General features: G+C 33.8%; 2 protein-coding genes and 15 non-coding genes across 17 annotated transcripts; 15 read left to right on the top strand and 2 right to left on the bottom strand.

Moving 5' to 3' along the window:
- Positions 1 to 76: 76 nt before the first annotated feature.
- Positions 77 to 221, top strand: LOC130464754 (small nucleolar RNA snoR134). The gene has a single exon (XR_008925105.1). It is a non-coding gene; the product is annotated as a small nucleolar RNA snoR134 (small nucleolar RNA).
- Positions 222 to 283: 62 nt separating this feature from the next.
- Positions 284 to 374, top strand: LOC130464745 (small nucleolar RNA U36a). The gene has a single exon (XR_008925097.1). It is a non-coding gene; the product is annotated as a small nucleolar RNA U36a (small nucleolar RNA).
- Positions 375 to 430: 56 nt separating this feature from the next.
- On the top strand, positions 431 to 514 carry LOC130464700 (small nucleolar RNA Z223). The gene has a single exon (XR_008925055.1). It is a non-coding gene; the product is annotated as a small nucleolar RNA Z223 (small nucleolar RNA).
- Positions 515 to 2025: 1511 nt separating this feature from the next.
- LOC130464755 (small nucleolar RNA snoR134) lies at positions 2026 to 2165 on the top strand. The gene has a single exon (XR_008925106.1). It is a non-coding gene; the product is annotated as a small nucleolar RNA snoR134 (small nucleolar RNA).
- Positions 2166 to 2225: 60 nt separating this feature from the next.
- Positions 2226 to 2316, top strand: LOC130464744 (small nucleolar RNA U36a). The gene has a single exon (XR_008925096.1). It is a non-coding gene; the product is annotated as a small nucleolar RNA U36a (small nucleolar RNA).
- A 66-nt stretch (positions 2317 to 2382) lies between these two features.
- Positions 2383 to 2478, top strand: LOC130464699 (small nucleolar RNA Z223). The gene has a single exon (XR_008925054.1). It is a non-coding gene; the product is annotated as a small nucleolar RNA Z223 (small nucleolar RNA).
- A 130-nt stretch (positions 2479 to 2608) lies between these two features.
- Positions 2609 to 2729, top strand: LOC130464758 (small nucleolar RNA SNORD14). Its single transcript, XR_008925109.1, has one exon. It is a non-coding gene; the product is annotated as a small nucleolar RNA SNORD14 (small nucleolar RNA).
- A 126-nt stretch (positions 2730 to 2855) lies between these two features.
- Positions 2856 to 2946, top strand: LOC130464746 (small nucleolar RNA U36a). Its single transcript, XR_008925098.1, has one exon. It is a non-coding gene; the product is annotated as a small nucleolar RNA U36a (small nucleolar RNA).
- Positions 2947 to 2966: 20 nt separating this feature from the next.
- On the top strand, positions 2967 to 3060 carry LOC130464698 (small nucleolar RNA Z223). The gene has a single exon (XR_008925053.1). It is a non-coding gene; the product is annotated as a small nucleolar RNA Z223 (small nucleolar RNA).
- Positions 3061 to 3162: 102 nt separating this feature from the next.
- On the top strand, positions 3163 to 3252 carry LOC130464738 (small nucleolar RNA snoR14). Its single transcript, XR_008925090.1, has one exon. It is a non-coding gene; the product is annotated as a small nucleolar RNA snoR14 (small nucleolar RNA).
- Positions 3253 to 3332: 80 nt separating this feature from the next.
- On the top strand, positions 3333 to 3424 carry LOC130464725 (small nucleolar RNA Z101). The gene has a single exon (XR_008925078.1). It is a non-coding gene; the product is annotated as a small nucleolar RNA Z101 (small nucleolar RNA).
- Positions 3425 to 3483: 59 nt separating this feature from the next.
- On the top strand, positions 3484 to 3567 carry LOC130464727 (small nucleolar RNA Z101). The gene has a single exon (XR_008925080.1). It is a non-coding gene; the product is annotated as a small nucleolar RNA Z101 (small nucleolar RNA).
- A 178-nt stretch (positions 3568 to 3745) lies between these two features.
- Positions 3746 to 3843, top strand: LOC130464449 (small nucleolar RNA R30/Z108). Its single transcript, XR_008924862.1, has one exon. It is a non-coding gene; the product is annotated as a small nucleolar RNA R30/Z108 (small nucleolar RNA).
- A 49-nt stretch (positions 3844 to 3892) lies between these two features.
- Positions 3893 to 6019, bottom strand: LOC110792441 (peroxidase 20). The gene is made up of 4 exons (XM_021997246.2): positions 5708 to 6019; positions 5441 to 5632; positions 4646 to 4811; positions 3893 to 4560 (listed from the first exon to the last, which is right to left on the bottom strand). The coding sequence occupies exons 1-4, from the start codon at positions 5912 to 5914 to the stop codon at positions 4145 to 4147; spliced, it is 981 nt and encodes a 326-aa protein (XP_021852938.2). The 5' UTR covers positions 5915 to 6019; the 3' UTR covers positions 3893 to 4144.
- LOC130464722 (small nucleolar RNA snoR31/Z110/Z27) lies at positions 3928 to 4025 on the top strand. Its single transcript, XR_008925075.1, has one exon. It is a non-coding gene; the product is annotated as a small nucleolar RNA snoR31/Z110/Z27 (small nucleolar RNA).
- On the top strand, positions 4033 to 4123 carry LOC130464701 (small nucleolar RNA Z223). The gene has a single exon (XR_008925056.1). It is a non-coding gene; the product is annotated as a small nucleolar RNA Z223 (small nucleolar RNA).
- Positions 6020 to 6453: 434 nt separating the features above from the next.
- Positions 6454 to 14404, bottom strand: LOC110792457 (type I inositol polyphosphate 5-phosphatase 2). Its single transcript, XM_021997261.2, has 10 exons — positions 14029 to 14404; positions 13792 to 13897; positions 13573 to 13671; positions 12889 to 12970; positions 12597 to 12701; positions 8935 to 9733; positions 8016 to 8200; positions 7823 to 7931; positions 7565 to 7713; positions 6454 to 6995 (listed from the first exon to the last, which is right to left on the bottom strand). The coding sequence occupies exons 1-10, from the start codon at positions 14056 to 14058 to the stop codon at positions 6788 to 6790; spliced, it is 1872 nt and encodes a 623-aa protein (XP_021852953.2). The 5' UTR covers positions 14059 to 14404; the 3' UTR covers positions 6454 to 6787.
- Between the last annotated feature and the right edge of the window lie 12670 nt (positions 14405 to 27074).

Raw genomic sequence — 27074 nt, 5'->3', positions numbered from 1 at the left:
CATTTTAAGCTGGAAATCTCTCCTATTAATGGTTATTTCTTTGAATGTTTTATGTTGGAAGTAGCCATTGAAATATATGCATGTTGCACCCTGGGCTTCTCTGAACAATAAAAGTTGACGATGTTAAGTCCCAATGCTCGTGCTATATACAATTTGCCCTTCGTGTTGCAGTTCGGCTGACTCTAAACGGCTGATTTGTGTCTTAATTAATGGCTAAATCCATGTCTTCTGCAAATTAATCAAAGAATCGTTGCAGTTAACTACTGATTTTTAGAGAATTTATGGGCCATGATTAGTAATTTATCCGCGCTTCTGAGATGCAGTCGATGAAGTAGAGGATGAAAAATAATGGTTGAATTTCTTAATATGAGCCCATGTATCCTTCAAACGCTCTGTTTTCAACATTTTTCCAGTTTTTAACTTTTCAAATGCAATGAGGATTAGTTTTCACAGCTTGAATGCCAGTTCTGCTTCAGATAATTCTTGATTGAAAAAGCTGTTTAATATGCTGAGCTAAAATTACTTCTCTTTCAGTTTGGTAAATTTGAACGACTCTGTTTCTAATGAAAAATACTCTGTTTTGAATTTCTGTAAACAGAGTATTTTGAATTACTTTAATTAGTGTTTAAGTTTGAAAATTAAAGGGGTCGATGATGCTAAATTTAAGGCTTGTTTCTCAAAACATTCGCAGTGGCCGACCAAGAGCTTTCGTCTGCGCAGACCAGGGGTGTGCAAAAATTGGTCCGGACCGAAAAAATGGACCGGACCGGACCGGACCGACCCAGACCGGACCAGACCGGACCGAAGACAATCGGTCCGGTCATCGGGTCGAAAAATATCAATTTCCGGTCTTCGGTCCGGTCTGGTCTGTTCCGGTCCAAAACCCGATTTTGGACCGGACTGATTTTTCTTAATAAAATATAATATAAAATACAAAGTTAATTCTCTCTTTTAATATGTTGTAAATATATTGTGATATGTTTTATTTTAGCTTCCAAAAAAGGCCTTAAAAAATTGATTTTTTTATATATATTTTTTCTTTTTTACCTTAATTTTTAGAAAAATAAAAAATATATAGAAAAAGGTCTACAACCGGTCCAAATCAGTCCGGTCCGGGTTTTGGACCGATTTTATCGTTGCGGTCCGGGTTCGGTCCAAGCATAATCGGTCCGGTCTTTGGGTCTCAAATTTCGGTCTTCGGTCCGGTCCGGGTCGGTCCGGTCTGGTCCGGTCTTTGCGCCGCAGACTTGAGAGCTTATGCTGTTTTATCCTTCCTTGGATGTTTGAGACTTTTCTAATTTCATATTTTTGGTTCATTTAATTTCATATTTTTGGTTTCTAAATTATGAAATGGACGCTATTCAATCTGTAATGTCAGAACACATTTTATTTTAGACGGATGTATTATAGTTTTGTATCACTAGATTGTAATCTTTTTTGACAAAAGCTTCATTGCAAAACAACTAATTAATTTTTCATCCCAAAAGCCTGCATCTTTTTGCAATACTGTCTGCTAACGGTCCGTTTGGTAGTCGGTAATAAACGGTGGGAATGGGAATAAATCAGTCTTATTTGACAAGAAATTAACATCATGATATCCATGGTAATGAAATTTGCATTCCCACCTAATACAAGTATACCACTCCCCAAATGGTAATGGATGGTAATGAAAATTTACAAAGAAAAAAAGATAATTTTTATCCGATTAGCATTACCATGGGAATGGGTATCGATTACAAATTCACATACAAATTCATTCTCATTGCCACCATTTATGGCCGGCTACCAAACGGGCTGTAAATCGCCAATGACCACTAAGCTGTTTGACAAAATTGCCGATTGAAATGGTGATGTATTATTGAAAAATTGGGTTTGAAATGTTAAATTTGATGATTTTGCTAAAGGTTCATTGCCAAGAAAATGGTGATGATACTGATAAAATTGACATTTCAATTGATCACTTAAAACATTCAAGCGGGAAATTGGTCCTTTTCCTTATTTCTTTGAAAGTAGCCATTGAAATAACCGCATGTTGCACCCTGGGCTTCTCTGAACATTGAAAGTTGACGATGTTAAGTCCCAATGCTCATGCTATACCATTGCCCTTCGTGTTGCAGTTCGGCTGCGTCAAACAGCTGATTTGTGTCTATTCAATGGCTAAATTCCTCTCTTCCACAAATAATCTAGACTTGACTTAGTTAACCAGTGCTTTTTCGAGAATTTACGGGCCATGATTAGTCATTTATCCGCGCTTCTGAGATTAATTCCATGAAGTAGAGGATGTAAAATAATGGTTGAATTTCTTAATATGAGCCCATGTATCTTCTATAGATCTATTTTCAACATTTTTCCAGTTTCCTGTCTTTTTAAACACGAACAAATATTTAGCAATGAGGATTAGTTTGCACAGCTTGAATGCCAGTTCTGCTTCAGAAAATTCTTGATTGAAAAAGCTGTTTATTAAATCCTGAGCTAAATTACTTCTCTTTCTATCAGAAGATGATATTGATGAACTACTCTGTTTATGATGCAAAATACTCTCTTTTGAATGACTGTAATTACTAATGTTTAAGTTCGATAATTTTGATAATGAGTTATTAATTAATGAGGTCGATGATGCTAAAATTAAGGCTTGTTTCTCAAAACATTCGCAGTGGCCGCCTAAGAGCTTTCGTCTGCGCAGACTTGAGAGCTTATGCTGCTTTATCCTTCCTTGGATGTCTGAGATCTCTTATTTATCCGTCAAATTAATGTTTAAAACCTAATCGCCATTGTTAATGGCTAAATCATCTTCTTCAAAAACATAATCAACAATGTTGGTTGAAGTTGTAAATTTCTTATTTTATAGAATTATTGGGCCATGATTATTCATTTTTCCGCGCTTCTGAGAGTCACTCAATGAAGTAGAGGATGTAAAATAATGGTTGAATTTCTTAATATGAGCCCTTATAATTTTCAAATCATCTTTTTGGCTATGAGGAGTAATTTTCACAGCTTGAATGCCAGTTCTGCTTCAGAAAATTCTTGATAGAAAAAGCTGTTTCATATCCTGAGCTAAATTAATTCACTACTTCTCTGATGAACTTGATTATATTCTTAAAAGTTGTAATCTTGATTATATTTTTGAAAGTTGTAATCTTGATTATATTCTTGAAACTAAAGACGAGATGACGATAGAAATTCAGTCTGTCAATCCACTGATCCCATTTTCTGGGTTTGATGATACAGTGAATCTCGACAGGTTCTGATTGTCTTCATTTTCTCTCACCCAAATTCTCTTTCAATTAAATCGTCGTTTTTTCTAAAGTGTCGTAAACATATTTATTGAAATCTGAGGGTATATGATGAATCCCATTAATCAAATGGGTATTGTGCTTCTGAATTAACATTGATGCTTTATCACCTTGGAGAACTGGTCCCCTTTATTAGATTTGCTGTATTTTTAGTAAAAATTGTATCTTTTTTTAATCAAATTTTCAAGAAAATCGGCATTTGATGAGTCAATTTTTCAATGGGTAATTTGCGTCTGAAATTAATTGATGCTAACCTGAAAATCTGATGCCTCCAAAATTTAATACTTTAAAAAATCAATTATTTTTTCATATCATTTGAAATTTATTGTAATGGGTCAATGATGTTTTTTGTACTGAAAATTCAGAAAATATCAACTGTTTGACAAAACTTTCAAAATGTATCCCAACATGAATTTGAATTCTGGAATTGTTTTTGTTCATAATTATTTTAAAGAGATTGCAATGAGGATACAATGCTCCCTCTTCTGAGTTAAAACTGAGGTCAATTGCTGGCAGAATCGAACCAATTTAACTAGCCACCACTGAGCAATCATTGTTTTTTAACAAAATCATATTGAAATTAAGTGTTTCTATTAACATAAATATTGAAATTTCACAGAATTTAAGAAGTTTGATCATCATGTGATGAGATAGGAATACTATCTTAGGACACCTTCCAACACAGTCCGACAATGGCTGTGAATGAGAAAGAAAATCCTTTCTGATGATGCTTCATACTTTCTACTTGTATTAGAATTAGTAGCTTGAAATGCCAGTTCTGCTTCAGAAAATTCTTGATAGAAAAAGCTGTTTTTATATCATGAGCTAAATTATATTCTTGAAAGTTTGAATCAAGCATTAATAAACCTACAATCCTTCCTAATCTCACCTTGAACCCCAGTTAATACATCAATATTACCCATCTTAATCATCGAACTTGCAAAAGAATCAAAGAAAAACGTTCTGCTTTTGGCATAAGCCCAAACTCTCTGCTGTATATCTCCACCTTCATCTTCAAGCACCAGAACATTATCTGAATGCAGCAGCCCTTTTGATTCTACCAAGTTTTCGTAGTAATGGTTGTCGAAAAATGTCGGTGTACTATAATCAAGGGGTGCTAATTCATTATCATTCCCTGTTCTTGGGCATATTGATTTCAGGGAATCCTGAAACTCTGAATATCTTTCATAGATGTTTTCTTGAAAACCTGGATTGTAGATTCTTTTCCTGAAACTTACACATCTTGCTACCCCTATTGTATGACTACCTGTTGTGAAAAATTGCTTAAAATTAATATGACAAATTGTGTTGAATTGAATTTCTGGTTGTTGAAATCTTTGATGATTGTTTACCTGATAATGCTACTAAGTCCTTGGTATCAAGACCCTGTTGGGCGAAATTGGCAATGAGTGCATCTAATGATAAGTTTGGAGTTGGAATGAACTTGTTGGCACCATTGAAGCTTGCTGTTAAGGAGTCTCTTCTTCCTAGCCAAACTTCCCATGATGGTCCACCTCTCTTCAAAAGAACAAAAACATTATGGAATCATGAACTTGTTTAATGGAGTTCTTTATGCAGCATATACTACTGGATTGAGTAATGGTATATGCTAGACCGGTCAAAAATTGACACGGCACGAAAATCTAACCGAACCGGACTCGGCCGAGAATATTGGGTTTTGAACAAGATTTGTGACCAGTAATCCAATTTTATCCAAACTCCAACAACCCGAAAAGTAATGGGTTAAAACCTTATTAGACTTGACCGATTGAAAAACATTGTATATACGAGATTACGAGGATTTTAAGCATAGTAAACAAGTTGTTACTTTTGTTGGGTGTAATATGATTTTTATTTGAATTATACACCATTTTATTGTTGATTTTGACTAAATATAAACCTGTGTAGGAGAATTTGTTAATTTGTGCCTATATTTTGTATATTTATTTATTATCTAAATTAATGGAAATCTCTCAACCCGTTAGATCGACCTGAATCCGAAAGTATTGGGTCTTGAATAAGGATGTGTAAACCTGAACCTGAAAGTGGCAAATCCTAGCTAACCCGAAAATACTATTTTATAACCCGACCCGACTGATCTGTCTGTTGAACTTGAGAATATGAAGAAAAAGAGAAAAGAGATGTACCAAAACAACTGAATCACGAGCAGCAATAGCAACAATATCAGCACAAGAAACTGTCCATGGACATGCTTCTTCTACTGCAGCCTTTATATCATCAATTACTTCAAACCCTCTGAGTGAATTCCTATTTGGATTTGCTCCCTTTTCACTCACAATCACACCATTGCTGTCCAACAATACCGATCCATCACATCCCTGCAACACACACAAATATTTAGTAATTGTTCAATCTTCAACAATGGCAGTAGTTTTATCAGCAGAAGTTTTTACCTGCACAAAACAATCATGGAAATGGAGTCTCAACAATTGAGCCGCTACTCGAGGCTGCCTTATCACTTTAGTCTTCACAATATACCTCACAATTTCTTCCAATAAAGGGCATGATTCCTTGTAATAATCAAGAACAAGACTTTGGTTTGATCTTTCTATTCCATTAATTACAAACAAAATGACTAACAATAGTCTGACAATTGCCATTACTGTCAAGCAATGTTAATCAGCAGTTTGTTTCAATATTGACATCTTTAAGCTGTGTTTTATATATGTAAATACCAATTGACATATTTTAGAAGAAAGTAATTATTTCTTGTTCTCTTATACATGTCATATATGGTGTATTCAAACCAAACTCCATTGTTGATGACATTTGCTTTCGCGGTTGGGTTAAGGATGGAGTATGGTATGATTTTTCTGTTCTGTATTTTTTGTTTCTATTTGTTACTCTGACTTGCTAATCATATAGTAATGTTTTCCATAATCAAAGTTTGATGTAGCTAACTTTACCAAACTTTTGAGTCAAAGTAATAAAATCAGCTCAAATTGCTCTGAAGCAGCTGCAAAGTAGCCAAAAAAGAATTCTGCATCATTTTCAGTTAGAATTTCATTGATGTATTATCAAAGCCGCGGTATTGAAGATAGGAAAAGACACCTAATTACAAAAAGTACTACGAGTTTACAATCCAAAAATTGAGCTCCTGAATCAATTAGAGCGAAGGAAATCTGATTACAAATCAACATTCTAAAACAAACTGATGAAATTTTTACAAACTGTATTATATCATACAAGCTCACAAAAAGTCAGAATATTACAAAACTGATGCACCTTACTGCTGCTGAACAGCTGAAAGTACATTATTCATGTTTTTTTCTGTTCTAAAACAAAAGAATTTGTCTAAACTTTTTTCCTGTACATTTTTTGATTGCTATAAAAGGAACTGCTAATGATGTGAGAAACTATATAGTTATGTATTAATCAAACATTACAAAACACACTCACATATATACTCTTTTTTTAATCTTTTTTTTTGCTTGTACGTCTTCAACAAAGATCACACCTGTAATTGCTTAATGTTAGAAATGCCCATCTGCATCAGGAAATATCTCAGGATGTATTGCTGCAGTGTTGTAATGAAGAGTTCTTTGAAGCTTTCTGGGGTCTAAAGCTTCAACTTCTATTGAGAATGAAGAACTAACAGGACGATGATCTGATATCTTTATTTCAGATCTTTTGTAGAAATGCTGTTTTATGCCTTTTCCTGACCAAAGTATTCTATCACACCTGCACAACAACATACAACATCTGTTAATATCAAGATCTTTTGTATTATCATGCAGGTTTTCTTTAAATCTCTAGGGTGATCTGATCTCTTATACTATGAAATTTTCTGTGTCGAATCTGATATGATATTATCTGAATTAATTATGCCTTAGTAAAGATGACCATGGGCCGTCCCAAGCCCCGTCCCGACACAAAAAAGCCCGGCCCGCCCAAGAAAAAAGCACGGTCCGGCACGAACATGAAGTCATGGGTCGTGGGACGCTTTTTTTTTTTTTTTTGGAAAAGCATGACAACGTACAGCATTACTCGACTTGGCATGATAAAGCATGCTTAGGCACAACGGCCGGTCAGACTCGGCAAGACAGCCCGTGGGCTCCGCCAGGGCCTGGACCCTGTTTTAAACTTTCCGACCTAGTCCATCCCTGACATGGCGTAGAGTGGGTTTAGTGCGGTGGCCTGGCCTGTTTAGGCCCATGGCCCCAGCCCGGCCCGGCCCAACCATCTTTGCCTTAGCCTACAGCTTATAAGATACAGGTTCTTATTCAAACTGACAACAAAAGCTAACTTACCATGCTGGTGATCTCCTCTTCTCGCCTTCTTTCGGGTTTTCGCCAACATATCTATCCGAGTTGATTTCATACTTGTACGTAGGTGGAAAAGTGATTGCCCCCTCTTTCCATCCATCAAACACATGTCCACTGCGAAGCTCTGTACTTAACTGTAACAAACATCATAAAACCCCATTAATGAATATTTAAGCTACATTTTAAGTTACATTGCTGATTGCTGTTATGTAAACTTGGCAATGCATATTTCAGAAGCCTCACCTGATCACTGTTAATGAGTTCACTCCATTCTTTTTTTGCAGCATGTTTTCTTATCTCGGAATCCGTCATATTGAGGCGGTAATTCAAGTCCCCAAACCAGAATATTTGACTGCACACAGTAAAATCTACATCAGAAATCTCAGAAAAAAATACAGTAAACCTCAAACAAACAAATAACAGGAATTATGCTTACTCATGAGAAGGAATGTTATGTGGCTGTTTATCATCAATTATGGATGTGAATCGAGTACGTTTAATGATTTCATACACATTATCATTTCGCCTGTTTTGATCTCCATCCTTGTGGCCAGATGTAAGATGAGAGCACACGAAGCACATACGTGATTGATACAGAGACATGCTTACAGATATTGATCCCTGCAACACATTCAAACACATAATCAAACACACATCTAACATTCCTGCATTTCATATTATCCATCTACTTAACTAATTATATGCCACATTATCTGTCATTCAAGATATCAACGCGCTATACAGACACTCAGGCTCTGTTCCATTGGACTTATTTAGACTTATATCAGACAAAATAAGTTCAATTAAGTTAAGTTAAATTCGGATAAAATATGTTCGGGAAAAAAACTTTTGTTCATACATTTTCACACACAAATAAGTTTATTTTAGACATATTAAGGCTATATTTGGCAAAACTAACTGAAATAGAGCTGAAACTGATAAGTTAGCTGAAACTAGAAAGGTAGTAGCTGAAAATGATAAGGTACTGAAACTAATAAAGTACGGAGTACATAATTAGATGAGTTTTTTTAGTAGAATTAATGGTTTAAGAAGCTGAAATTTATAAAACAATTATTTTAAATGAAAATTTAAAGGTAAAATAGATGAAAATTTCAAAACTTTAAATTGAAACGATACTCAAAGTAACGTCTTAATTTTAAGACAATATCAAGACCTTGTATTTTATCTAAACTTAAGATTTTAACATCTTACTCCGTATCATTTAAGACGTTTGAAATAATGTGCCAAACAAAGCCCAATTGTATTTTTTAGATAAAATAAGTTCAGTCAAAATCAGTCGAATAGAACGAAATTTTAGTATCTAAAAAATATTTTAAATGAAAAAGAAATAATACCTTGTTGCCCATGTAACCCATGAAGCCAACACCAACGGGTAAAACCTTCAAATTACTTATATGTCTCCTCAACTTCTTACGAACCCAAACAGAAACATAAATCCCAACCATTTGCTTACTAACAATCCGAACATACTTTCGACGTGTATTCCCACCATTAACAAAATTCGGTGGACTATCCTCCTCTGGTAAACCAAACAAAAAACCATCTTCATCTTCTTCCCCTGAAAATTCATCAGAAGCATCTGAAGCAGACTCATGAGAATCTTCAGACCTTTCAGGAAGTTCTTCCTCAATAAAGTTACCAAAACTCGGTTGTAACCTCTTCATTAATCCACCATTGTTAGTATCAAAAGAAAGAGGGTTTCCTCCTAACCAAGAAACCCCTGACATTCCTGAACTGCTAAGAACTCTGCGTAATTTCAGAGTAGAAGATGGGTTGTTATTTGTAGGGATTGTGAGTCTTCTGTCACTGTCAATTCCGTAGATTCTTTTAATCAAGGCTTTTGTTTCTTCACTGTATTTTGCTTTGAGTTCATGTCTTCCTAAATCGAGACTTAGGTTTCGTGTGATTGAAGATTCGTTTGAAGGTATAACAATGGCTTCGATTGTAAGAGGATCGATTGTTGAAGATGGTCTTAGGATTGGTGAAGGGGGTGCACTGTAGCTTTTGTAAGCTCCTTCAGGTTCAGATGTTTTGTTTAGGGTTTTGCGGATGAATGATTCCCATTTTGGGATTGGTTTGTTGTCTTCTGCTCCTAGTACGTTTCCTGGGTTTAAGGGGATCACTTCCTGGAAACTGGAGATTAAACAATCAAGTTAGTTTCATTGCTACTTAAATGGATGGTAACGAAAACTTATGAACGCACACTTTCAAAATTTGGTTTATGCATTCATATGCACAATAAGTAGGTGTACAATGCTTATTCAAATTCAAATAATATATCGTTCATACTCAAAAAACATATTAGTAAATAAACATATAGTTTAAATTCAAAGAACATATAATAAAATGTTTTACCTGTACGCGTACATTGAACATCCTTCATGTTTATTAGGTATTAAATGTATGTTCTCTTTGTTTACTATTCATATGCGATAATATTACAAAAATAAATTGTGTACGTAAAATGTGATTTTAGTACATTCAATATCTATTACTTCCTTCGTTGCATAATGTTCTCAGTGTTTACTATTGGTCAAAATTTATAAATTTTAGCTGTAGTGGATAGTATAGATAAAAAAAATTAATATTAACTTGTGGGATTCATATGGTCAATATTTATAAACTTTGGCTGTAGTGGATAGTATAGATAAAAGAATTAATATTATCTTATGGGATCTCATTGGATTCTTTTTAATGTAAATTCTATAAATAACAAATTTTTATAGTTTTTTTAATACGAAATTAGAACTATTAATGATCGCATTGAAAACCTCGTATAATGAAAAAAATGATGAATATTATCATTATGGAACAGAAGGAGTAGGTAAGTAGTGATATATGTTAGATTATAGTATTATGCCAATCGACTAGACTAATATGGATTCGAGTTGATTCATGCCTCAAAAATTCATAATCCATCAATATAAACATTGGTGTTATGATGCGTTGTCACACCGAAGACCAATTTGTCAATTTGAATTAGTAAAATGCAAAATGGTTGGATGGGACAAACTATATTTGTCCTTATTACGTGAGTGATTACAATATAATGCGGGATTAACCGAGTAATTAATTACCCAATTGAAGTGGGTTGCCAACCCATAATCTCCAGCAACAAGGGAAACTAAAACAGGCATTCCTATTCCCTCCACTTGTAAGTTGTAAACACAACATCAAATACAACTTGTAAAGTCATCAAACTGTCCACATAAACTCTTTTTGGACGGCAAAAGGTGAAAACATATATAAATACAATCATCAACCACGGTGAAATGTTTAAGACAAAAAATTACCTACTCGATAACCTTTAACGGTTTGTTTTTAGTCATAAATTTAACCTTGGAATAGTCACGTTAATCCAATACTTTGAACTAGTAATGTGATAATTAAAGTAGTTTTATAACATGTGATAGATAATCTTTCACATATAGAAGTCTGGTTTAGCAAAAACTTTTATGTGGATTGTGGCTACCAAATGACCAAACCTTTACAAAGTACTCCGTGTTCATTACAACAGAATAAAAATTGGTTGTGGGTTGTTTCGTGTCAAACCCACGTATTATGAGCCTGGATGGGCCCGGCCCACACCCTGCCCACTAGTTTGTTATCGTGCCGTGCCAAAAATTTCAAGAGGATCGGCCCAAACACGGCCTAAGCCCACTTGCCTAAACTTAATTTTACTGAATTTGACGTGCTTTTTCGCGTTGAGTCAAGTTTGTGCTTTATCATGTTATTTCCAAAACAGTAGAGCCCAAACACAACTCACGACTTTGTGCCTATTTTAGACTGTGTTTGTTCTGATGTCTATGATATGCCGTACAGTTTTCGTGTTGGGTTATGCCATACCTCAGACTGGTCCCACCCGACCAAGTGTCATGTGTACACCACAACTTGAAACACATATTGGTATTGAGATTTAACAAAAACAAATAGCTATATTGTGAAAGAATATTTCCGTTTCTTTGTACAAAGTCTAACACAGTAACACGTGCTTAATCATGAAATGGAAGGTTCGTTTGAAAGCTAGCTAGGTGTTTTGACACATAAAAATAATTTGTTTTAAAAAAGAAAGGGCCAATTAACACTGGACATTATTCTTATTCTTCCAAAATCAACGCGAAACTAGGCATTTTTAAAGTTAATGGGGAGTATCAATTCATACAGCTTGTTGCAATAAAACAAACACACACCCAAAAAGTTAAAAAGGAGACTACAAACAGGATCATATGATCGACATGAATTGCTGAATCATCAAATTTCATGAAACTTTACTTTAGATGTCACACGGTACACTCGATTACTATCGGGTCGGGTCAATGGATCTAGCTACGTTTTTCAACCATAAGTCTAAACTCTGCTATCCCAAACAATAAACACACAATTAGAGCAACTCTAATGTTGAGCTACAATATGTTGTGGCTAAATTTTCCACATTAAATTTCTAGCTGCAATCGATTTAAGCTACAAATTTGTACATTGGTGGTCCATAATACCTTGTAGCTCGGTATAATATTTAATTTAAACAATTTATTTATTTGAGCTATTTTTTTTAGCTACATGTCCAAAATAGCTACAAAGTTTTAACAGCTTCTTATGTCATTTTTGTACCAACGGTGGGCTACCCGTTCACTTTATTTTTTTTGGTGAGCACGTCATTTTTTAACCACTGAAATTGCTCTTAAGGATTTGTTCTCCTCACTTAATTGTGTACTCTTTTTTCTAGTTTCTGGCTTAGAGTCTGACTGCTTTTTTCCCCTTTTCTCGTGTGGTTTAATGTGGTCTGATTTTTTTCGGAATTCAAATATGAGATCTATTGTACATAAACACTAAGTCTTAAGTCTTAACCAAATTTCAAGACATCATTTGCAAAAAAAACAAGTAGAAGATGATTATACAAGAGTATAGGGACCACATGTATTTGTATAACCGAACCATAGTACGGAGTATAGAACAATTAGAAGATTAAGAAACAAGAAAGATAGGTCAAAAAACTGACCCAATAATATAGATATCAGCTGGTTCCTCCATGCAAAGCCAGTCATCTATATCAAGTCCTTCAGATGGAGATCTTCCTGCTACATTCCATGTTCCTATTGTCACTCTGCATCATAATCAAAGACAAACAAACCATATCTTGTTAATTTTTCTGATAATGATATCTAAATTAGGCTATTAGACATTTAAGATTCCTCAAACTTATAAAGTGGTCACACCGTTTCTGTTTTTAACGGCTAGCTTCGTCTATACACATAAAAATTATGACATGAGCAAACTTACGACGAGCTAACCTCACATCTTTTGTTTTCATGTATTCTACTCGCAACGTTTCGGAAATTCCTCTTCTGTGTTTCGACTGTCGTTCCGGCTTGTCTGAACAAACATGGAAACAAACAAATCATCAGAACATTATATACATGTAGCCAGAAAACCAACATAAATTCATGTAAGTACCATATTTTAAAGTTTATTAATTACACGAAAACTTCCAATATTTTCAAACTTATCCGTCGTTTATCACATAAATTAACTTACAGCAACACTAATTAATGGAGTCAAACAACGATTCAACTAACTTGAATGGCCGGTGTCAAACTGTGAATAGTCAAATTGGTTTCCGTCGAGTGGAAATTTTACAACAGTACCATTCAACTTGAGATGTGTGGCCGGTGTCAATTGTCAAATTGGTTTCCGTCTAGTGGAAATCTTAAGAGTTCGTTTGGAATATCATTGTTAGTTGTTCATTTTTTTGTTTGGAAATTATATATTTTAAATTGAAACATGAAATAAAAAACAGCAAAATAAAAATGGAAACCAGTAATAGTTTTCATATTTTGATTTTAAGTTTTGTAAAACAGAAAATCGAAAACAAAATAACGATACCGAACCGGTCCTTTTCGGGTATGAACAAGTTGCTCATACGTGAAACATTGTCAGAACTTTCAATCGTAGAACTAAAAAAATCCAAATAGTACCTGATACTTGATTTGTGCACGCGGATTGGAATCGGATCCCCTCAGGTCTACGGAAACGGTCTTTGGCTTCCTTCACTTTTGATTCCTTACACGAAATTGCTGGAAAAAAAACGAATAAAATTTCCCAAAACGAACAAAATTAAATAATCCAGCTTAGATGAAGAAGACGAAGAAGAAGAGACCAGGTAATTTGAAGTACGAATTGAAGTAAAAACACACCATCATCTTCGCTTTCAGTCTCAGTATCGAAATCATCTTCGCTAAATTCGTACTCCTTCGGCTTAATATTAAGCCATTTCTTCATAACCAGCGACGGCCAATAAGCCTGAATTGAAACAAAACAATCTCTCATTATCGATTTCCAGAAACACGCAATCGATTTCCAGAAACACACCAATTAAGTTTAATCGATTAAACTCTGAACACAAAAACTGAGCAATGGAGTCAAGCGCGTACCTGATCACGTCTTCCTCGTCGAGTTTTCATGGCCACACAGAATGCTTCGGCTCTTCTGAGCCACTAATTAAAAGGAGGCAGGAAGAAGAAAGAAGTTTGGGACGACGTAGTGAACAGTGGAAAAAAATGGGAATTGAAGAGAGCAACAACCAGCAACTGTTTTTGGTTTGATTAATTTTTGTGTGGAATTTCAATTTATAATATAAAGTGGAGGATCAATTATAAAAGTTAAAACCGTTAATTTAACAAGGGAAAAAGATGGAATTGATTATAACTTCGAGGAAGATACACACAAAAGTACAACAACCATACGACGATATAGCAAACCATTAAGCTCTCATTGTGCGGGACAGACACTACGCTTCATGGCTTCAACTTGCACCCAAAATAGTATTTATATTATGCAACCCAATAATTATTAGTATTATGAAAATACTCAAAAAAAAATATATATATATATAAAAATGGTCATGCATTTCTACGTTTGAATAATGACCAGACGTATACTTTTTCGATTTTTAATACCCGCAACGTTTGTGTATTTTATACTATTCACATAATCTATTTTGACCAGGGTTGGTGATTGATATGTAAGATAAAACAGTGTAGAATCTCGTTAGATTCGTCTCAATTTGTATTTTCAAAATTTAACATGTGGCTATGCAATTGGCAAATCCTAATGTAAGTTACCAACGTTGCAAGTAGTTAATCGGAGGAAGTATATATTTTATTCATATAAAAAGCCAAATAGAAAAAACCTATCAAAATTTGTCAAATAAATAACGAAGAATAATTATTACTCATTTTGTATAACTATATTGTTATGTCATTTTCAATTAACTAAGACTTGTACAGTACATTCTAGATTAGCTAGGCACACTTTTATTGCAACCATTGCTTTCAACTATTTGGTGGTTTTTTTTTGGTTGTTGTACACTACCCCTTCTCAATTTCTCATATATCCGAAAATTTTAAAAGTCCGGTTCCTAAAATTGACACGTCGTACATTTAGAGGTACCAACTTACAAGGAAACCTTAATCAGTTTATCAGATGTATCTGATCGACTGTTTTAAATGAAAGATTTGAAGGGGGATTGATAAAAGTTCGGCCATTGGATTCCCACGTCATTACGCGAAAATACAAAACAAAGGGAAAATCCCACACCAAATGGAAACTTGAAGGAGCAATCAATAATAAGCAAAATCTAACAAAAACCGAGAAATATAAAAAGGCCACTATAACTAAAATATGTATTGAAAGGGACTAATAATCACTGTTAAGGCTATAAGTGATACGACATTAGGATTTGCCAATTGCATAGCCACATAGAAATGCATGTATTATTACTACTTGTAATATAAAAAGGTGGATTATGCTACAAAATGATAAATTTAGACCCATGCTTAAATAAATTAATGAAATAATTACAGATGGATTATTGATAAAAGACAATGTACCATTACGTTCAAAGCTTCTAATTAATTGACCCCACTTAGTAATTAATTTTTTTAATAACCGTATTTCTAACAAACCTAACCATAGGGAGTATTAATATAATTAAGCCTAGGTAGCTAGCTAGCTAGGTCAATATGTCATGAAATTAAAATTTAAATTAAAAATGATTGTGATAGTTAAAAGGGGAAATTAGCTACCAACTCTAAGATGAAATAGCATTCAATGAAAGGGCAATACAAGTTTAATTTGGGTAAAAAGAATGATTATGAGTTTTCTTTTGGAAATTTTTATTAGTTTTTATTGGTGAGGAATTATTATTAATTTTAAAAGGAAAATTTGGTAATATTAATTCAACCTTTAGTCGATTTTGTTTTAGTAAGCCCACTTACGACATATTTTTTAATAATCCCACATTTATTACCCAACGACTTTTATTGAGCCTAACAGGTCATAAACCTGTTGTACGCGTTAATATGTCTCTACGTGGCAGTACTCTCTCTCGATCATTCCTTCATCACCATCTCGTTATTGAGCCTAACAGGTCATAAACCTGTTATAACAGGTCATAAACCTGTTATAACAGGTCATCATCATTCCTTCATCACCATCTCGTTGACTTCTTCACCGGTTATCGGTCACTTAATCCCAATAAAAGTTGTTAAGTAGTAAACGTGAGATTATTAAAAAAAATATGTCGTAAGTGAGATTTATAAAAGAAAATCGTCCAAAAATTGGATTAATATTTACCAAATTTTCCTTTCTAAAAGGGTTAAGAAGTTAGAAAAAGAATGGACAACCATTATATTTTCAGACGGTTTCCTTCTAGCATTGCTACGGAGAGGCAAATTCAACTGAAGATTTCATAGTTAACTATGGCCATAATTACTTTTCTGTTCTTTATTGGTTCACATCTTTTATTGATTTTAATTTGTTATCTTCTATCATCCGAAATGTTGAGTTATGCTGATTTATTTTCCATGTAAGAAAAGAAAAAAAAAAAAAAAAAAAAAGGAGAAGAAGGGACCCGTGAGGGTGAGAGAAGTGGGCCAAGGTAGCGCACCATAAGTGGAGGTGGAGGGTGATGAAGGAACTAACCGACTTCCATATAAATTGAGGTCACCCATGCAAATAAAGTTTTTATTTTTTTTAGAAAAACCCTTTTTTTTGGTATTTCTTTTGAGTAAAATCAGATGAAATTTTACTAAATGTTGTTCATGCATATATATGTATAAATAAAAGATTATTCATCCAAATCACGTAAAAGTGTTGAAGTTGACTTTTGTATGATTAATTAGGGTGATTTTCAAACTTTTATAGAATTGTAGTTCATGTTTGTTAATTACAGGTTACTTTAGCGGTTTTGAATTTTTATTAACTGGTTTGGCTAGTTATTATGGAGTATATACTAAGTTAATTTACTACATATGTGGTTGTTTTAGGTGTTTGTGTAAAAGTGTATAGTAAAATTGTCGTTGATGATCTCTCTGTCCGTTTTTTGCTTGCCCTTTGCCGTTTTAGGTCGTCTCTAAAAGATATTGTCCATTATCATAAAAGCTCGATCATGAAACTACAATTTTACTCTCATATAAAGTTCACTTGGCCTACCATTTTTGTCTATTTTACTTTCTACGCAACCAAATCTTAATAAAGTATTATTTGTGTATTAGGCAAACAATTAAGGACGGAGGGGGTAGCCATTTTAGTAAGAAATGATTAATAACGATCTTGGCATAATGTTCTTTTTTAAAACTTGTGGTTTTTCTACGTTGTATCCATGTAATTCATTGATTTCTACGCTGTTGTACCCGAACGTTTTAAATTTTACACATTGTACCCTTGTATTTGCAAAAGTTACTCATTTTTATCCTAGCCACCAACCAAATGTTAAAAAATTTTGTTGTACTTTTAAAAAATCAAGATTTTTTTACATTAGTGTTGGTTTAACAACAAACATAAGGTTACCTATAATATAGAAAAACCTTAGTTTGTTTTAAAAGTCAAGGAATTTTTTAACGTTGGATTTACAACAAGAATAAGGCTGACCATATTTTACAAATACAGGGTACAACGTGGAAGATTTTAAATGAATGAGTACAACGTAGAAATCAAAAAAAATACAAGGATACAACGTAGAAAAACTCGTAAAACTTTAACGAATTATCTACCAAACCCTATAAAAGGGACTAGTCCAACCCGTGTCACAACACGATCAAACCACAACCAAATAACCCCAACCCAAATTGTGACGCAGTTGGAATTACCAAAGAAAAGCAAACGCTAATCTTTAGAACGAATGAACAGATTTACGAGCGATAAATCTGTAAAAGCTCCGGAATCCACCAGAAAAGAGATAAACTCTCAGAATTTTATTACCAAAAGAATAGTTCTCTTCTATTGACGAAAATAAAGTGTTTAAATAGTTAACACAAAACCCTAATACGAAACGGAATTAAAACAAAAGTCGAAAATAATTAAACTGCAGTTTTCGAGCCCTAAACGAACTCGTGGACCTGTTTCCTTTCCAAAAAACATATTCTATTAAGCAATCGGACACCGGAGGCTTGACTAGTAGAAATCATTTCAGCAATTTTTGGCAATTTGCTTCTTTGTCGAATCGTGCAGCTAGCCATCCTTCCTACGTCAAATTGAGTTAGCCCCAACCAACTGATGAATAACCCAACCCAACCCAACCCAACCCAACCTAAACCGATTCGGGCGATCTAGTTGGCACTTCTATAACTAGAAGAAACATAGCTTTATGCAGGAGAGCATCTGGGTTGATGAGGAGGTCCAAATACATGCCAGGCATGTATTTGCAAAAACATGCCAACCCCAAACAAAAAGGTAAATATAAATGGTAAATATATTTGGGGATTTTTGGGGGGGGGGAAATGTAAAACGGTATTGTACATTTGTAAAACGGGGTGCTGACTTGGCAAATCATTTAACCCCTTGTAAAATGGTATTGGTAATACAAAAATGGTACTAAACTTTTTCTAAATGAAATTCATTTTCCTTAAATGGTACTCGTTTTGTACTAAATTTTATAAAGTGGTATTAATATCACAAAAATGGTGCTAAATATTTTAAAATGGTATTCATATTACAAAATTGGTACTCAATTTTTCTATATGGTATTTATTTTAATGATTATTGATGGCACGTTGGCAAACACACCTCAGTAACGGAATCCAAGTTGACAAACGGGGTTGACTATTTAACAATTTCAAAATGGCTGAGAAATTACAAACAACCCATGGCATGTATTTCATAATACATGCCTGGCTGCGATTTTGACGCCCTACTGGGTTGATACTGTAATGTGTAGCGTGTATGTGTTGTCTGAGAAAAGTGAATGGCTTTAAGAAAAAGGCGTGAGTTGTTTTGGATAGAAGAAGTAGCTAGCTTGGTTGGAGAATCCAAATGCTACATACAGCTCACTAACTACGAGTTCCGTGTGTGAGACTGAGACTGTGAGTGTTAAGGTTTCACACTTGCATAGTTGCACGAGCATTCTATGTACCTTACTCCGTAGTACGTAAGTGCGCTAAGTCGGTCACTTGGCTTTTCTACTAAAGCTACATTGCAAAACTCACCTGATGTAACTATGGCTTCATCCTTCGCTTTATTCTTATCACTTAGTTCGTGTTCGACCGTAACGTTTGAGGTAACGGGTAGCGTTTTGATCTAGTCAAGACACTCTGAAATTTGTAATTAAGTTTTAACAAGGTAACGGTTAGCGGTAGATCGAGGTAGTGTTTGGGTACGTAGCTCTTGTCAAACGTTAAAATTAGCAGCTTTTAAGATAGCGGGTAGCTTTTAACAAATTTATAATAAAATTTTAAACAATTTTTTACCTTTTATTTTATTTTATTTTATTTTATAATATCAACCGCTACTTTTACCGAACACATATATCAGTTAGCCGCTACTATTCATCGTTACCCGCTACTCAACCGCTAACCGCTACCTGCTACCGCTAATTTTGCCGAACATGGCCTTATATCAGATTAGATCAGAAAAATAATTAGTACTCCCTCTGTCCCTTAATACTCGCACCGTTTTGACTTTTTGCACTATTCACATAATTCACTTTGACCTTATTTTATTTCTAATATATAAAAAAAATGTTAGTATATAATATAGTATTGCCTTCATCTTAATATATATTTTTAAAATATTAATTTTTTTATAAGTTTTTATAATATGTAGTTAAAGATATTGGTGGTCAATGTTGTGCATCGGCATACGTGTCCAGTCAAAACGGTGCGAGTATTAAGGGACGGAGGGAGTACAAATCACTCACGGAAAATGTTCGGACCATATCAAGTTATACAAAATCAGGGAAATTCAGACCAGTCCAGACCAAACCTAAATCTAGAAAAATCAAACCAGACCAAATGTACTCACAAAAAACAAACCAGACCAGAGTTCACCAAAACTAAAAATATCAAACCAAATTATTTCAAACCGGATAAAGAGAACAAAGACTATATAAGGATTAAGGACTATCTAATTTGAACTATACAATAGAAATTTTACATGAAAAGAATAATTAAGGTAAAAGTGATCATGAATTCATGACTTACCATTCTTAGAGCAAGATCAATGGGGTCTTGTTTTAAGATTTTTTCTACATGCCATGTCAACATTTTACTATTATTAAATAATTAAATTATAATTAAGACTCTTTAAGATTCAATCAAATTTAGCTCTTCACCCTTCAAACTTGTTTAAGACTTGTATATTTATGCACCATTTATTATTTTATTATTTTACTCAACTCACACAAGAGTCTTAAATTGAGTCTTAGTTTTTTAAGACTCGGTTTAAGACTTTGGCAAAACGCATCCACTTCAATGCTACAAGTACTTTGTTCAATCTTAAACTAGGTGACTCATATGCTATATCAGCATAACTCAAGTCTTAAGATATAGGGCTGATCATGCTCTTAGTATCGAATCCAACAACGTAACGTGACACTCCATAGGGAACGGAGAAATGTTTTCCTCATATCTAAACCATCAATTACGGTCAAACTCCACATATATATTAGTACGGAGGAGTAAATAGTAAATTTAGATAACGTAATTTATACCAAGTACGGAGTAATTCGTATTACTCCTTCCGTCCCGGAATACTTGACCTGTTTTCCTTATCGGGTCGTTCCTTAATACTTGACCTGTTTCTAAAAATGGAAATATTCTAACAATATTATATTATTTCTCACTCCACCCCTATTAACCCACCTACCCCCTACTCCATACAAAAAATAATTAAAAATTCAACCCCTACTCTCCCCCAACCCCACCTCTTAACCCATCTCCCACTAACTACATTAAAATAATACCCCACTATCAACTACTACCTATTAAATTAAATAAGTCAATTCAAGTCCCTTAAACTCTGTGCCGGTCAAACCGGGTCGAGTATTCCGGGACGGAGGGAGTATATGTTTTTATGCAAAATTATACAACCCGGTCCTTAGATGGAGTTGCATATGTAATATCTTTAATGTACATCTAACAAGATTTCACATAATTATATTATTTCTTATAGATTAATGAGAATTTGTCGTCAAATTTTTTAATGTTTAACCCGAAGAAATACAACGGGGCAAATATTAAAAGGCAGATGAAATAGTTATTTACCTAATGATGAGAATTAATTGAATACCTACCAAAACAACATAAGAACAAGATTTAGAAATAAGAGAGGAATGGATAAGATTTACTGTAGTTTAAAGTCAAATGATTTTCTTTAATGTGGGTGCAAAGTTACAAAAATCAAATATTAAGATTGGCTATTTGTGGCTGATGATTTAAGTGAGTGTTTAATTATACATGTATGTATGTATACAAGTCAAAATTTGCTATCTTAGTGAGTGTAGGTAGTGGTACGGTGTCATTTTGGAGTGTGGATCGGTTTATTTTATTTTATTTGGTGCGTATGAGCCATAAGGGTTATGTAAATTATAAATGAGGGTGGGGGATTCGAACCTGAGACTTATTGTACACATGCCCTCGGTCTTAATCACCAGGTCAAGACATCATTGGTATCTGTTTATCTAATTTTAGGAAAATTAAGTTTAGGAAACATAAGAGTTATCCAACCACATTCTATAAGTTTGTGAAAAATATTTTTTGAAGGAAATAAATAAATTACATGTGGATTCAAATTTGGATTAATGTGTGGAAATTTGATCTACGTTTGGATGTAGTAAGATCCGGTCCAAATCCTATCTGTTTTCATCCAAAAAATTATACTCCCTCCATCCCAGATTAATTGTTATCTTTTTTCGGCCGTCCCAGATTAGTTGTTACACCTCTAAATTAGGAATGACCCACAATTATTATATTGTCTCTCTTTTTCTACTAATTTTTTTTTGTCCTCACACCTTCTCTCATTCAATTAAAAAAATACCCACTAACTCCTATCACGTCTACTTTTTTTAAACTAAAATATCAATTTATAACCAAACAATCACTTATCACCTAAAACTTTGTGCAAAGGTAAATATAACAACTAATATAGGACGGAGGGAGTACTTATATAGTGTATATGCAGATAATTTAGCTATTGGTGAAAATTAATTGAATTTACCTTCGAAAACAAGAAATGGACAAGATTTTGAAATAAGAGAGGAATGGTGGATAATATAACAACTCCGTACATTAATTCATACTGTAGATTAAAGTCAAATGTTTGTTTTTTAGTTCAAAGTTTAAAAGTCAAACATTAAGATTGATTGGTGGGCAATATAAGTGTGTTCATGTATACAACCAATACAAGTCAATATTTGCTTCTTAGCTAGTGATCGAGAGTGTATGTGTAACATCTCTTATTCTCTTATCTCTCTACCAACGCTCCCCGGAGAGAAAAAAAAGTAGGAAGTAGAAATACTAAGGTTCCGTTTGGTACAAGTGAAAATGTACCATCACGACAAATAATAGAATTTTACTTTTTAATATTATTTTACAAAAAAACTAACCTCGATTTCTAGAAAAATGACCAAAAGAAGAAAATTCACTTACGGAGTATGTCAATTCAAATAATTAACCTTCATTTTAACAACTACGACTAACATTTATCACGATACCTGCTTGTGATGCTTGAAGAAGGGATTAATTTACTCTCTATCTCTCCCCCCTCTCTCTCTCTTTTCAAAACTTATGTATATTGGTCAAAGTTTGATACTCCCTCCGTATTTTAAAAAGAGGTATAATTTGATCGGCACACAGTTTTAGGAGAGTGAGTTGAATTTATTAAAATAAGATGAAAGTGGGTAATGAGTAAAATATTTATTATAGTTAAAAAGATGATGTGAGTAAGTGTGGGGACCATAAGAAATAGAGAAACTTTAATGTATTAGAAGTGAGGACCAAAACATATCAAAATAGGAAATTGTATCTCTTTTTAAAATACAAATCGTTTAAGAAAAGTGTATCTCATTTTAAAATACGGAGAGAGTATTGTTTAGGTGAAAGTTTCAGAAGAGATAAGTTAACGATCTGAAAACTTATGTAACTTAAGGCGAGCTTATAGTGGTTTTTACATGACAAAATTAATTATAAAGGAAAGAATTCATTTTTACGCCCAAGGCCCATCATGGTAAAAGTCCAACAACCTTTTATCATCAAACAACATATATACTATGTAATTATATTGTGAATTCCCAAGTATGTTCTCACAAAACCTAGTAAGATCTCTCTTACATGGTTTCACCGATAGAGTTAGGCATTGAAGGGTTTTCCTTGGATTCGCCCTTAGACTAGTTCATCTGCATTGTATACAGGTGCGTTAGAGTTCAAAACCAAATTAAGCAAGATCTTTTCCATCCAACGAACCAGCCTCATCCGAGACTACTTGTTTCATATCCAAAACAAATTGAAAGTTGGATCATAAATGCAACAAAAGTACAATGTCAAATCAAAATCCTCCAATTCTCCCCCCATGAAAGTGAAAGAAAAACAAGTCCAATATGGCTACTTCAATATATGGCAAGAAGCCAACAAGAAGTAATGGTAACTTGCATGATAAAGAGACATCAAATATGAAACATTATGTTAGTTTCAATTTAATAATGTTGTCAAACGACTAATATTAATTTCTTATAAGCTGTCTTTCATTATTATTTTATTTATACGGCTTTTTTTCGGTTGTGGTAGTCCTTTTTGAAAATGATTTATCAATAATTGACACTTAAACCTGTACACGTACGTACGTGTGAATGCTTCAATAACACGTGCGAAAATACATGAGTTTAATTACTTGGAAAGCTTGAAAGAGAAAGATGAAAGTGGATGGATTAATAAAATTGCTGAAAATCCTATTAATTTGGAGTTGTTAATTGATGAAACAATTGTAGCTGCACAACCTAAAGTAATGCTTCTCCTACTTGGATTTTAATGTTCCATTTTAATGGATAAAACGACTATATTTGTTTAGTTTATTGAAAAATTCACACTTTACCATCTCTAATAACACTATCATAAGTCTTCTCGCTTCAGTATCAGTGGCGGATCTAGAAAACATATGCAGTGGGGTTATTAATTAAAAAGTAAAAACCAATGCGAAATTAACACAATTTTCCCAAGTATGACCCCACTTACTCTGTACTGCATCCGCCAATGATCAGTATACTAATATAATTTGTTATACTTCCTCCATTCCAGAAACATCGCACCATGTCGACTTTTACTCCTCTAACCATTACTTGGATTCTTAATATCTCAAATCGTGTGCAAGTAAAAATTATAAAAAATTAATATTTAGAAAATATATATCGACACGAATCTAACATGACCCGCACGACTAAAATTTCCTTACGTACGAACCACACAAAATTGCTAAAGTCATAGTGTAAATAGTATAAAAAACAAATGGTGCAAAATTGCCGAAACGGATGAAGTTTTAAATCGTCAAAGATGAACTTTATCTTAAAGTCGTAATTAGTTACCGGTGCGTGCGATACATCTGGTCATTCATATAATGTGGGGAATTGATTTTTTTCTGACACATCCTGTGTGAGAATACAGTTTCGTGCGCTCTACTGATATAGAGGCGTGCAAAAACCAGTTTCCATGATCTGATGTTATATTTTATATGGAGTAGTACAACAAGTGGTACAATAGGTTGAGTAGTAGTTATGACACACAAGTCCTTTTCGTTGTACCAATTAGTTTTGTCAACTCCATCGTATATCCTAAGTAATTTTATAAAATCAAGCTGTAGAGCAAATTAAGACGGATGCATGTCATTTAGCAGAGCAGGCAGCTAAATTAGGGATGCTAACTTCCAACTAAACTTCTTTTGAATTTTATTGGGCCAAACCGTATGGTCGGTTTCAACTTGTAATTTAGGGCTCTTCTATATTTGGGTTTAATTTATACTACTCCGTATTTTGAATTTTAGTTCACTTCGTTGAATTTAGTCTAATACAAAATGTTAGTGCCATATATGACTATACATGAGGGTGTGCAAAAGTTAATTTTTTTACATGGTCCAAGGAACAAGGGGCACTCACTCACATATAGGAAGTGATTTCGGCATAAAACACATATAGGAAGTAATTTTGGCACATTCTCTGTAAAAATACATACGGTTTTACGTGCTCTATTCATATAAAGGTGTGTTAAAATCGATTTCTGCTCACATGCTCATGTGCAAATCTTGTACGTGAGTAGGAAAATGTGATTGATTGATCAGGGGTTGCACCTAAAACTAGGCGCACCCTGGTGCACACAATAAATATCCACTCTTACGTTATTTATTTATGCGAATGAAACATAAAAGAAATATATGTTACAAATTGTGAAAAGAAGATCAAACATATGACCCATAACCTATTGTATAAAGACAGCCGGTCAGTTTTAACTACTTGACCAAGATATCATGCATGGTGTACACGTAAGACGGTCACCAGGCCAGTTGCAAGCTGAACTAGTGATTGAACTAGTTTCAAATTGAGTAGATTTCAAATTTTAGAACCTTTGGGATAAAGAAAATAATGGAACAATTTGGCCCTTAAATTAGTCCACATAAATTTTCGACCATGCATGACAACTAAGTGAGTAGAAGATAAGAGAGAAAATTTTGGTCATCATCTAAAGCTGGATACCATTAATTTTCTATCGCATTCTCCATATATACAAGCTAAGGAGGAAATGAAATGGTGCAACTTACTTATAATTTCACAAATCGTATGGAAATATAAATGAAAAGTCTCTAATCACTCATTTTGTGGCCTATATGTCGTCTAATCAACTGGAAAGTTCTTTGTGTCAACAAATGGATAGCTGAGACAGACATAGTTTTTGTTCTCTTCACCTGGTCTGGTCTGATTTTTCAAATTTCTGATATGATTTGGTCTGGTCTTGTCTAAATGTTTTATGTGAGCATTTTTCGCCTTTTGTGGTTTGGTGAATGTGGTCTAAACCGATCTAATAAGCAATAAGAATAAGGTAAAGTGAACACAACCATAAACTAATACTCCATAGCTAGCCAACCAGCTCATATTGATGTTTCAGTTCAATTGAGAACTAGTTGAGAATCAAGGTTGGCCTAGTTGTTATAGTTGGATACCCTTCTTACACCTTTGTGACCATAATAAGGGGTTCAATTATCCCTCATTTACATGAGGGACTCACAATTTTTCGTATTTGAAAGGGACTTTATTCGTTTATTTTATTTTACCTGTCGGAAAATAAATGGGGAATAATTAATCTAATTGTACAAAAATAAAGTGAGCATTATATTAGTGGCTCAACTTTTCAAAGAAATATATGATGATTATTTGTATGATTATTTGATGGTACTATATGGATCAATAATTATTCTTAAATTGCATACGTACAATTGTTTCATAAGCAAATATGATATCTATGTTTTTATCATTGTATAGTTTGACCTAATTAAGCTAGGTGATTATTTAAGACGCCCCACCATGCATGAATTGATATCATGCATGACTCAATTAGAAGAGGCAAATCAAATCAAATCAAATCATTAATTAGTTGGAAAAGTTTATTGTTCTTTTTGAAATTAATAAAATTTGAAAGCCTAATTGTTCAAAAGAATGTCCCCCATGAAAGGTGTTTGAGCAAATGAGCCCCGCACTAGGGCTCGCCAACCACTAGGCAGTAGGCACTAGCAACTAGGAACAGTTCTTACTGTACCACCTGGCTCCCGTCCCCTATTAAATAGCGAACAATAAGGCCTCCGTTTTATTCGACTTATTTTTTCTGTACGTATATTACATGAATTTATTTTATCTGAAATAAATTATTTGTGTGAAATATAATTATTTATGTGTGAAAAATGGGAAAAATAACTTATTTTTTCTGAACTTATGTTAACTTATGTGGTCTGAAATAAGTTAAAAGAACAGAACCTTAATAGCTACTCCGTACGTACCAAACACTTTTATTACGATACACAGAGTACTATTATACTCGCACGTAGTCTCGTAGTAGCTAGTCGTCAAACTTGCTACTCCCTCTGTATTTATTTAAGGGATACACTTGCCTTTTCCGGCCGTATTTATTTAAGAGATACACTTGCCATTTTTAGTAACTTATCAACCCACCAT

Source organism: Spinacia oleracea, chromosome 6 (genome assembly GCF_020520425.1).
Source record: "Spinacia oleracea cultivar Varoflay chromosome 6, BTI_SOV_V1, whole genome shotgun sequence".
In the NCBI taxonomy this organism is placed as follows: Eukaryota; Viridiplantae; Streptophyta; class Magnoliopsida; order Caryophyllales; family Amaranthaceae; genus Spinacia; species Spinacia oleracea.
Note: the sequence above shows the minus strand (reverse complement) of the source record. Positions and strands in the feature narration are given on the sequence as shown.